This window comes from Diadema antillarum, unplaced genomic scaffold (genome assembly GCF_040938485.1).
Source record: "Diadema antillarum isolate AM-2024a unplaced genomic scaffold, OU_Dant_1.0 seq00000301_RagTag, whole genome shotgun sequence".
In the NCBI taxonomy this organism is placed as follows: domain Eukaryota; kingdom Metazoa; phylum Echinodermata; class Echinoidea; order Diadematoida; family Diadematidae; genus Diadema; species Diadema antillarum.
This window is the reverse complement of record NW_027271324.1, coordinates 1,442,501-1,455,344: the sequence shown is the minus strand read 5'-3', so window position 1 is coordinate 1,455,344 and position 12,844 is coordinate 1,442,501. Positions and strand designations below refer to the sequence as shown.

The window sequence follows — 12,844 nt, the reverse complement described above, 5'->3', positions numbered from 1 at the left end:
GAATAAACAGTGAATACACATGTACAACTTGGGAGCTATTGTCTAGGACTAAAGAGCTTTTGTTATTTGTTGCCACATACTCTAAAAAAATAGCCTTTCCCCTCCTTTTGAAAACAAACCCAAAAGAAACAGCCCAATATGGGCAGTGAACCAATGAAGAAAATATGACGGACATTACTCAGTCTGCCAACAAGCCCACTCCAGATTCACACTGTTCAGTTGCATCTTGTCTGCATTCATAGCAGGCCACATTTACAACTGTAATGTCTCATCACAGTCAGAACTTTCCACCTTACATCATAGCACTGGGCAAACAATGAATAATAGATATCATTATATAAATGGTGCCAAATTGGCAATGCTCATATGCTGTGAAAGAATAGCTTCATGAGCTTTAGCTTCTTCTATCACTTTTGACATTTCCTTATCAAAACAATTTACAGGTGTCTATTTTGGTTTTTTTTCGTTCAACTTTTCGCATTTGCAAAATGTGATCTTGCCACCTGGGCGAGATTCAAGTAAACATTATACAAGCACCACCTAAATAAGTCATAAGGATATATACAGAAGATAAACTTAATTCACTGACCGATGGAAATACAGATTACACAGATTTATATTTAGCGAAAGATTATTACACAAATGCCTTGACCATAACCACTACTGATCTGACAGACAGTCTTTGCGATGCTGTGTTTGTGCTTCCAATTCTGCACTTGTCAAATTTCAAAAACATGCACACTTTTTGGTTTTGCTGTCTGGCATACAAAAATTAAAAATCTGTTCTGAAAATAGCTCTGTGTCAAATCAAAGTCTTCCGAAGATACAAGTTCCAAGGTGTCATTTTCACCTGATGTTGTTGCCTACTTCAGTGTTCACTAGGCAGGTTAATCAAGTAGATGTTACCTCTCCAGATAAATTCTCTTCACCACACGGCTGACAAAATCCATGCACTCTCTCTCAAAGCATAACAGCCCATCCAAATGTGATGACACATTCATCAGCATGGGACATTATCACATCCAAATTGTTCTTTCAATATTTCAATACAGAATTAATGGACTGATCATCAACCAATCAGTGTCATGCTGAAACAAAGTTCTACAAAAGCTCCAGTGAGTTGACACTTGGGCATGACAGTCTTGCATAGCATACGTCATTGCCACAGCAATCACTCGTCGACAATGTGCCTACAATGCCATCTAATTCTCCGTTTCTCATATCAGGATGTCCTACAAAGGCATCACTCTACCAACAGGTGGCAACAGGAAGGCATCAAATCCTTGCATCAGTCATGAGGCAACAATCTCAAGTGTCATCGCGTAACCATAACAACCACGGTAGTCCGAGGAAGCTAGCTGGCAGACACGGCTCTTGCGTCATTGATCACTATGCTAGGCAGGTCTGCCTCGCTGGTGTTGGTGCTGGCGCTCAGTTCGCTGCCCAGGCTTCCACCACTGTGGTTCCGGGAGCGCTCCTCTCGCAGGCTCTGCATCCGCGTGATGGACGCCACCTCATTGTCCATGTCTTCGATTGAGTCGTCGTCGATGGAGATGTTGTCGCCCGCGGCATTCTCGATCATCTGGTGGTGCTGTGGGTTGTCCTCCGCGTGGTGGGCCTTATTGTCGGTCTTGGATTTGGTGGTGAGGGATGTCAGGTGGACCAGGTCTAATCCGGACTGGTTTAGGATGTTGTCGGGAACCAAGTCCCGTAACTTGGCAATGGTGTCAAGCAGCGCCGCCCTCTCCAGGTTTAGCGTCCGCAGCTCCGAGCGGAGATTGGTCTCCGTCTCCTGAGGAAAGAAGTGACAACTGATACTGTAAATATCTGGGAATATAACATGCAACTGATATTTACATTGGAAAAGATGACTTGAGACTAATTTTCATTTAACTCTGAACTTCTCTAGACGAATACAATAAAATCTTTGTTGTAGTTGTTTTTTGTCAAAGCAGGTCACTACATTCACTTGCTTACCACTTCTCAGTTTGTGGTTGAGTGTGTTTGCAAAATATTTTTCAATTCATTTTTGAACATACGCACAGGAAAACTTGTTTCTGTTTGTCATTATGACCTCATTTTCCTAAGGGCTCTCATCTAACAACTGACAGACTACACTGCAATGACCTGGGGGTATTTCATCAAGCGTTTTATCAGGGATTTTCACTAAGAAATTTTTTCTCAGCCAATCAGATGCAAAGATTTCAGTAGCTTAAAACAGCTGTCCGTGACTGACAAGTTTCATGAAACATTGCCCTAGTATTCTTTGTCATTTTTAAGGCCATGCAATTGATTCACAGATGCTAAAATAACTTCAAGATGACCTTTTCATGAAATGAACAAAATTCTCACCTGCTTGCTGTGCAACATGGACCGCTGGTTGTGGATTGTGTTGTGTGCTGACTGGAGTTGCTCCAACAGCTCGTTGTTGTGGCGACGCAGGTTGCGGTTGGACGTCTCCAACTGCTCAATGTCGCGTTGGATGGATTTGGACTGAACAGGCGAGGGCAGCATCTCTTCTTGAATGACGTGGTACTCCACCTCGTAGGCATGGAGTTGCTTTGAGATGTCCAACTTGTATGCCTGTACGGAGTTGGAATAATTCAAACTTTTTGGTAAGAAATGTGTGGTAAATGTACCACACTAAGTTTTTTATACGACATCACAATGCACTTCAATGCAAGCTATTTACATGTTCTCGGATTAGCTTCAACTCATATAGCACTCTCAATAACAATAAGAATTCTAAAGACAAATGCGAAGATGAGAACATAACTAACATCATACAAAGAAAAGGGAAAAAAACCCAAGGAGGGCACAATATAAAGTGTATGACAATCAAACTGTATGCACAGAACAGCACCAAAATGAACTCCACAATCAGGCACTCATCAGCAAGCATAGTAATCTTGAACATTTCTACAAATATCTATGACATTGATTAGGCCACCAATATCTACATACTGACCCAATTTTTAATATTCTCTCTCGCTTTCTCTGTACTACACAAACACACATACACACACACACACACACACACACACACACTAACTCAAAAGTAATGTTAATGAATGGCGATGATGATGATGATGACTACGCTACATTCTACACTGATGGCTCCTCAAATTGGTGCGTACCATTCGAGAAAAGGTTGTACACGCAGTACATGCTCTCAGACAGGCGAACGAGATGTAAGTGAGAGAGGAAAGGCATAGCCTGGTGATGCCATGCACCAATTTGGGAGAAGGAAGTAATTGTAAACAATGGAACCACTACATTTCCTGCATGCTTTGTTTGCCGACGTCTACTGGTGCAGCATGTCTCTGTGGTCTTTGGTTAAATATTGACAGAAAGATCAACAGTTTTGCCTACAATACGGGGGAAAAAAAATATATGAATGCCCAACCCTAATACTTCATGATTACTGCTGAAAAACTGAAACTCATCTGGAAATGTACTGCAGGTTCTGATAAACCCTTGGCATGTCATATACTTGTAAACATGCACACTATGGAAAACTTGAAATCCTCCTTGAGCCATTTTGAGAAAAAAAAAATAAGTCCATTGTTCTCAGCATGCACCCATTCCTTAAATTTGGTTTGGTCAACAGTGGGAGTGAATATACAAAAAAAAAAACACCAAAAGAAAAAAAAAATTGTGATTATGCTGTAAATCTTTTGCTTCAGATTCAGTCTCTCACTTAGGGATAAGAATCTGCACATTGGCTGAACAGCTCTCTTGGCATGTTACAGGTTAATGGATGGAAACCTCTGGGTGAGGTGTGATAATTGCTGAGTGCACAGACAGCTATGCCAAATATTCAGGAGGGAGAGAAGGTGCGTACTTGTAAGTAGAGGTGTGTTATCAAACACAAATATAATTCTACAGCAGCTGTAGCTGTGTGCTTAGAATGAGGCGCTCTTCTATGGGTCTGTTTGAATACATAAATGTAGCATATAAAGCTAACTGGAGTGACATTTTGCGCATGATGAGCAGGGGCAAGGCAGTTTGCGGCTTGAAATGAGTAACACACCACAAATGCTCACAAATTTTCTTTCATTTTTGTAGCCCTCACCTAGTCTTACATTTTTTTTTCTGAAACTCAATGACGTGGAAATGTTAAGATTCATCTAAAATTTGTTTATGTTTATTAAGTTTCCGCTGAAAGTTTTCTCTAAAAGTTAATTATTACAGTATTAATAACATTTCACACTGTTACAACCATCACATTATTTTCATTAATCCATAAAATTTTTATATTCCTTATATTGGATCAGAGATTGTCATATGACCCTTAACACATTCAGTCCAAATCATATAGAAATCCCCTCAACACTGTACAAAATACCACTGAATTTTATCACATTTAAGTAAAATGATTTATTGTCCAAATTTAAATGCAAAAATTCTGCTGTTGACTTTGCTTCTGCGACTCTTGGACCAAGTATCTAAATGCAAATCTAATTCACGTCAATGAAGACACCTCACAGCATCGTCACATTATCAAGGAGATGTCTTCGTACACACAAACAGTAGGACAAGTCAAACACCTTGTGGCCATTACAACATATCTCATGCAGGCAGAAAAGCAAAGGACAAACACTGACCCTGAATTGTGTTCCTTAAAGACTGATAAATTTTGCCACAATTATGAGGTGACAATGCATGCAATTTTATTTGAAGATAGTGATATTGCAGTTTAAAACAAACTAATGAACAATTCCAGGAGGCCACTTTGTGCATGGTGAACCTTTTGGCACCAACAAATTTCTCTCAATTTCACCAACTATCAACTGGAGGGAAGTAGTAAATGTCATATGCATTTTGCATGCAACTGATCATGTATTTATGGAAACTAAATTGCAAAGTTAATTGCAGATGATGAGTGTGATAAAAGGTTGATACAAAAGGGACAAAGACAGACACACATTGTATCCTCTCACTCTCACACATGCACACTGTACCCCCTTACTCACACATACACAGTACCCCCCCCCCATGCACACACACCATACTCCCATCACTTACTCTCACACATACACGCACACACACTGTACCCCCTCCTTCACACGTCACTATACTCCCCTCACTCATTCCCACACATAAACACACACACACCCACACATACATGTATACACCATACCTCCTTAGTGTACACACACATACACGCATAAAACCCCTGTACCCACCCCATGCACACACACAAACAAAACACAAAGGTGGATGTACAATGTAGGCAGTTCAGAGGGTAAAGGGCTAACCGAGCCCTGTTGAAGTATATTGTATTGCACTGAGTTTTACCTTGTTGATCACTTTCTCCATCTGGACGATGCCCAGGGATGGGAGCTGGTTCTTGACGAAGTCGATGATGGACTCGAAGCCGTCGCACTGGAGGATGAGCTCCTCGTGGCTTCCCAGGATGACCAGGGCCACTTTGAAGATGACCTCGAAGCCCTGCAGGAAGATCAGGTCTGGGGTGCAACAGGGGTGGGAGAAGGATTCCAAAGAGGAATGAATACCGAGTAGTGAAGTTCCTGGCACATGCAACCAGGCAACAGACTACCTTTATCTGCCGTTCATAGCTAGTCTTCTTGTTATTCATCACTGTCGATTTCAAGTGCCCTTTATATGCTCATATGTCTTGTTCCTGTGACATACAATCTGCTTTCCTCGTATTACTGCTCTGAAATCTGCTCCCTTTCACTTTTTTGTTTTACTTTAAAGGGAAAGTTGAATGAATGAAGCACAGAGAATATGTATATAAGCCAGCATGATTATAGATTTCAAGAGTACCTCTTGTAAATGTGACAAAAAGGCTGGATAGCCAATATTCAGCGGCACTAGTTGGTCTCCCATGGGGTCTCGTTGTGAGTACTTAGGGCAGACCACTTCGCCTGATTAAGAGCCCTGCTCTTTGCACTGCATGAATGAAGCAGGGTATCTTGCTTGCATTGGTTGTGACTCTCTCACATATGGGACCTCCATTTTATGTCCTATCTGAGGGACAGGGCGTTTTGCCGGTACAAGAGGGGATAGTATGATAACACACAACATTGCTCAGTAAAACTCACTTGGATTTGAACCTGTGCCTGAGCCCAAATTCATTTGAAAGGCAGATACGATACCAAGAGAGCCACTTCGCTGCCCCATTGTGTATGGTCTACACACTTCCACAGCATCAGACATATGACTTACCAAAGACTTTGGCCACGAAGCCCAGAGGGAACTGGGAAGCGAACAGTGTAAGGAACCAGGGCGCCGCATAAAGAGAAGGAGCCACATCGTTCTGCTCCAGGTGGTCATGGAGCCGGTGGTGGAAGTCGTGGAGCAGACGGGAGAGCTGGTACATCTGGATCTGCAGGGTCAGGATTGATATTTGGAATAGGAGGAAAACCAAAATGAGTGATTGTGAAAACCCTCAACTCAATAGCATTTTTGTGTGAGCAATTACTAGGGTTTACCATAGCTCAGACTAAAGCTTTGTAATTACACATCAAAATTCTCATGCAGTGAACTTTTCAGTATCAAACAAATTACTCCGAGGATCTTTCCCTACAGTGAGATTACAAAAAAGCTTGCACAAACATGCTGACATTGAGTGATAAACAGAACAATGTGGGTATATTTTCTAAGCTATGTAATACAAAGCTTACCTATCTTCAGAATTTGACACTCATCTATCTCACCGACAATGGATTCATGCTTAATGGACTACAACAGCAAAAGTGGACTACGCCTTGGTGTTCTGCACAAGTTGGGTAATTCCATAAATTAGGGGTCCAATTTTGTGACATTTTGGTGTCCCTGTTATATCTGACATCCACATGTTTTTGTGACTCTGAGTAAAGCTGCAAACAGGGGAGTTAAAATGTAAAGTGATTCTAGGAATGATATTGCATCCTCATGCTTGGAATGACTTTAAGATCTCACTCCACTATTTGCATCTTACTCAGAGCAGCAAACACATGTGGGTGTTAGACGTAACTGGGACACCAAACAATGTCCCAAAATGGACCCCTTATTTATGGAAATCCCAATTTGTGAGAGACAGCTGTTTCCATTGCCCAACCCTGGAGGTTACGTCGTCTTAGCGTTTGCGTCGCAGATATAAAGCTCACTAATATCTCTGTGCTACCACTACTTGTGTTTCTACTGCAACCGATTGGCAGATTGCCTTTCATCGATGCACATAAACATGTGTTTCTTTAGGCCACAGGGTGAGAAGGTTGCCTGCTGCCAGGCCGAGCTGGGTTCACTCACCTGAAGAGCTGTCATGTCTGGTTTGTACTGCCTCCGGAAGCCCCAGGAGAACATGAGGTACTCCAGCATCTTGAAAGCCTGCTGCTCCTCCATCTGTGGCAACAGAGGAAGACAGAGAATGTAGAGGCGACTGCATAATGCCACATGGTTGCAATGACAACCACAATGCCTGCCAATCACTATGTATTGATATGACAGTCTTGCCATGAATACATTGTACCAAGTTAACCATTTTAGTCTCTTCTACCCATGTAGGCAGAGATGTACGGAAACACTTCCATAGTACGGCATTGTGGTCTGCATAGTGAGCACTGATAATATTCCATTTGGTGGCTAGGATGATATTGTACATGAAGGCCCATTAGCTATTATACAAATATCGACTGCTGCAGAGGGAGATGGTAAAACTATTTGCACCGAGGTGATTTCTCAACAGTGCTTATGTCCCGAGACGAAGTCGAGGGACATGGCACTGTTGAGAAATCACCGAGGTCAAATAGTTTTACCATGGCCCGAAAGAAAGCAGTCGATATTTGTTTTATATCCCTCTCGAGCATTTTACTAGAGTAATGACGGTTCCCTTTTGGAAAAATGTGCAGGTTTCTTGAACGATAAATCTACCGTTAGGCCGTAGCTGTGCAGCAGCAGTGCGTGCAGCGCGTAGCGAACGACACCGCTGCGCTGTTGTTGATTCCTACACACGAGCTACACTACTACACATGGTGCACAGCGTGCAAAACTCCGAAAGATCGAGGAGGTCCAGGACTACGTTAGAAGTAGGCCTAAAGCAGCTTCGTTACCCAGATCATCTTCAAAATCGGTTTTAGTTTATTCCTAATTTGTACCTGATATGGTGTCCTCCTGCGATCATTCCTCCGTTTCTTGAACCAGTCACTTTGTCAATTGAGCTGAATGCACTGATCACACTAATTGCAAATAACGTTACACACACACGCCATCGCACCACAGATTTCTGTAATTATGCCGTCGCGCAATTCCAAAGCGCTGCTAGCGCTAGCTACAAGCCACGCACAGGACTGTCGCTCAAAAGTATCGCTACTACGCGCACTGCGTACATTCTTAAGTGAGAAATGTCGATATCGATCGCACGATCACGATGGGTGCAGATCGTGGATTCCCAAAAGTACTATATCCCGCTGGCTAGTAACCAATTGCACCGCATCCAGCTGCTCGTAGCTAGCTAGTAAAACTACACCATGTTCGTGCTCTGTACAATCCTATGGCAAGAAGCTTTACATGAGGGATATAATATATAATGTGCTACATGGATGTAACATTACTGTCATCAGTATACTCCCAGAATGCATCATGAACCACTGCGCTGCATTATTATTCAAATATGAGGATAACTACGAATAGCCTCAAAAATTCAGTGCAAGAGATATCTTTACACAGCTTGAAATTTGATATAATCAGCAAAATACCCAGGGTGTATTGCAGGTGCTACCACTGTCAAATATGGAGAATGATTAAGAACATTATTTACTCATCTATTGATATATCAAATGATAGATAAATTGTTTCACACAATATGTGCCACATCAGATCTTGTGAGTCTTGGTTAAAGCCGAACTTACATGCATAAGCAGAACGCCAGCCACAAAGCTAAGCCCCTGGCAGTAGCCAACTTCATCGTCCTGCAATGAGTACGCCTTCAGCAGGTTGAATAGGGAGAGTTGGCCCCGCCCCAGGGGGTTGGAGAAGTATGGGTGGTTGGGGTAGGTGCGACCTGAAGGGTGAGAAATAAGTTGCACTGATTATTGCAACATACATATATACATACACACATACATACATACATACATACATACATACATACATACATACATACATTCATTCATTTATTCATTCATTTATTTATTCATTCATTCATCCATTCATTCATTCATTCATTCATTCATTCATTCATTCATTCATTCCTTCATTCATTCATTCATTCATTCATTTTACTCAGTCACTTTAAAAAAATAACAGAATTACATGTCTTTAGAGCCACAACATCTTCAAATCAAGATGCTCAAAAATGTTTACTCTCAATAAAAAACAACACAGACTGTACCAAAAAATGTTCACCGAACAGGATATAACTTCCTGAAGTGTACACTGGAAAATATGACAGATTATCAAGGGAACCTTTACTTCTTTTTTTTTGGAGAAACACATTTGTCTTCCTCAAGTGGAAGAGACATCTAATACTGCAGCAAATTTGCTTCATGATGTGTAATATACTTTGGGGAATCAAAAACATATCTCTCTGTGAGGATCTATCCCTGAACATATATCTGTTACATTTGAACGACTGAAGTTCAGGCCAAGCAGCATTAAAGCATGACAATGCCATTGTCCACAAACTCAGTGTCTGGCAGATACACAGAGTAAAAGATGAACAACTTTAAAGACAGTGCAATTGCAAAGATGATAGAAAAAGGTGTCAAATGAAAGAATTCTTTGGCTGTTGTCTCACCTAGGTCAATAAGGATTGCATGCTGGTGTGTGGTGAGTTGCTTGAGGAGCTCTGGATAGGGTTCGGACTCCGGTATCTGGGACCCACCGGGGGGCAGGCGGAGGAGGCGCTGTTCAGACAGCATCATCCAGATATCTCCCCTCCTTGTCCTGGGTACTCCTGTATCAAGGCATGGATAACACAATAACATCATGTATGAATACATTATATGTGTATGTATGTGTGTTTTCTGATGTCATTAATGATAGTGCAAATAATTATGCAAGAACACTCACATGTTTTGTTAATACTTTTATTCATTTTGCTTTGTCCATGTAAAGTCATACCTACACCAACATCAGCTACATGTCAACACTCAGCAATATTGGAAACATATTGCTCAGCAATATTGGAAACATATTGCTGCATATGACCAAATATGAACTTTAAATTGTGTGAATATTTTCATTTTTGTACTTTCAGTTTCATTTCACTTGTACAAATGAAGTCATTATAACAAATCAACAACATTCACATCAAAACACTGTATACTGTATACAGGAATGCTTAAAGAGTAATTAAAAGAAATATGTAAATGTATATACAAAAACACATTCTACATTTCATCTCATCCTAAGGTACAGGTGGAAGAGACTATTATCAATAAGCAAACGGCCCCTGGGCGATATCTTTTGATGGCACACGGCAGGGGTTTTATGTGTACCCACCTTCCTTGTACAGCTTGTTGATGTCCTCATAAGGTATGACTGTGTGCTGCCTGTTGGGTAGAGCCAAGAGTTTGTCCCACTGCTTGGTGACCTCCTTCAGGCAGGGCGTGATCTCCTCATAGTTCAGCTTCATCTTCTTCTCATTCACCGCATCCAGGCGGGCTGTGAGGAGGAGCAGAATGGGAGATGGATGATGTCTAGTTGTACTCATCATCAATGGAAGGCTTCCTATAGTATTTTTATATGTAATTTTAGCATTTTGACCTGACCTTTGACTCTTGACCTTGGATCCCGAGACCCTTCCCCCCCCCCCCCAAAAAAAAAAAAAAAAAAAAGGACCTTCCTCAGAGAATCATTATCAGGCAATACAGGTACTGTACATGTATATGTATACTAAGTCACATGGAAGATACCTTGAGTCATTCCAGATATATGGAGAAAAAAGTAACATCTAAACTTTTCACTTGAACTTTGACCCCATGGCCAAAATATTTCTCCTAGAGAATCGATGACATTTATTCTTCAGCACATGCACCCACAAGTTGATAGGCACAGCTTTCAATATCTACTCATACATACATATTGCAAGTTCAATTTAGATAAGTCAAAAGGTTCTAAAGTTGCATTGTCCACAAGACCAAAAGTGAAAATACAGACAACCGGAAAACATAATGCCTCCTGGGACACTCTATGGTGGAGGCATGAAAAGATTTCAAACTGCATCTGTGTCTGTTGTGAGTATTGACTCCCAAACTCAAGAGAAAGTATCAAGGGAGGATGGATACACAGACACACAGACACAGACTCTGGCTCACAGACACACACACCCAGACTCAGACATACAGACATACAGACACAGAAAGACACACAGACATACACAAGATGTCATGGTACCTTGATTTCTCTTGTTTTCCTTCTCCATTCTGTTGAGGATGATCTGCTCTCGTATTGCCCGCTGCCAGAGAGCCTTGACGGCCAGTCTGGAGGTGAACCGCTTCGGCTTGGTCACCGGGCTGATCTCCGCCTTGATTCCCTCCCTCTCTTCAGCTTCCTCAAATACATACTCATCTTGTTCCTCGAAGGCTGCGTGGTTATAGGAGGGAGGGAGGAGAGGAAAAGAAAGTTTAGAATGAGAAATGGTGTTTATGTGTTACTAGTTGAGTATATCATTTCTGGGTACCAGGTATACAAATACCTTGGGTGATAGAGCACAGATACCAACATTTTGACCATGCAATCCTGTTGATGGTCATGTGAAAACAGAGTGCATGGTAAAAGTTGGGTTAAAATAACACTGTCAGGACTGAAACATGTGCAAGAAGCAAATCTTTCCAAGAAATGCAAGGGAAATACCCACACACCATTAGTAGAAGTAAAAAGCAAATGTGGTCAGAGATTCATTTGCATTGTATTGTGTTATTATATCAAACAATAACAAATACCTCAAAGCTTTAAAGGTCCTGTTTACCTTTGGGAGAGTGATTTTAAAACATTTCAAGATATCACATTTGATGCATATGTGTAGGTCTGTTGTATCACAAAACATCCTACCATATAAAATTTTTGCAATAAAGCCAAAAATGTAGGGAGATATCAGTATTTTTCTTATTAAATCATAACTGTAGACGGTTTAGTCTGGAAACATTTTTGTTATAACTATTATTCACATTTTGTGTATTTAACAATACATAACATCGATTATACAGATTCAAATTTTTACAGTGGTTGTTTCTATCCCTAACTGACATTTTAGAACTATTTCAAAGCACTAATGCTGGGTTTTTGTTTCTTCTGCAAATGGTAAATTATGCCTTTAAAGCCCACATCCGAGTAGCATAGTTGTTCCTTAAATTGACATTTTGTACCAAAAGCTAACATTATCAATCCTCAAATGTGTTATGATCCTCTCATCATCTAAATAGACAGCAAATCAAGAGCAGATATGTAAATATAAATAACATGCACACACAGTGGTCAGGTGTGTAAACTTATCAAAGACCCACGATACAGGGATAACAAGATTTACAGTTGTGCTCATCTCTCCTCATACATAGTGCCTGTAAAGAATTGTAGGGCAACTTTCTAAATTTCTCTACATCTGTCTTGCATCTGAAGCGTAATGTGGCAAATCAGCCCAATATCAAGAAGTTGTATGCAAAGAGTTCATTGATGCAGCACAGGAATGCCTCCTGAACTGAGACGCTAAGCCTCTGAAACCTACTAGGGGGAGCCTTGCTCTCACTCATGGGGGTCACGACCCGGTTGAAGATGGCCTGCCTCCAGGACATACGGTAGCTTGGGGTGAGGTTGGGTGTCCGTGGACTCTGGCCAGGACTAAACATGTGTGCTCTGCCGCCTACACTCATGGCTCTGTAAACAGACAAAGAAAGAG

At 41.2% G+C, this 12,844-nt stretch overlaps 1 protein-coding gene across 1 annotated transcript in view; it reads right to left on the bottom strand.

The window, feature by feature from the left end:
- Nucleotides 1-774: 774 nt before the first annotated feature.
- LOC139730335 (TBC1 domain family member 1-like) overlaps nucleotides 775-12,844 on the bottom strand; it is a 102,112-nt gene continuing 90,042 nt past the window's right edge. Inside the window, exons 10-19 of the mRNA XM_071641202.1 lie at nucleotides 12,674-12,822; nucleotides 11,347-11,535; nucleotides 10,453-10,614; nucleotides 9,746-9,904; nucleotides 8,859-9,010; nucleotides 7,261-7,353; nucleotides 6,196-6,355; nucleotides 5,302-5,471; nucleotides 2,353-2,583; nucleotides 775-1,792 (exon numbers count right to left, since the gene is read on the bottom strand). Of these exons, the coding sequence (XP_071497303.1) occupies nucleotides 1,355-1,792; nucleotides 2,353-2,583; nucleotides 5,302-5,471; nucleotides 6,196-6,355; nucleotides 7,261-7,353; nucleotides 8,859-9,010; nucleotides 9,746-9,904; nucleotides 10,453-10,614; nucleotides 11,347-11,535; nucleotides 12,674-12,822 (1,903 nt within the window). The 3' untranslated portion in view covers nucleotides 775-1,354. The remainder of the gene's footprint in view (nucleotides 1,793-2,352; nucleotides 2,584-5,301; nucleotides 5,472-6,195; nucleotides 6,356-7,260; nucleotides 7,354-8,858; nucleotides 9,011-9,745; nucleotides 9,905-10,452; nucleotides 10,615-11,346; nucleotides 11,536-12,673; nucleotides 12,823-12,844) is intronic.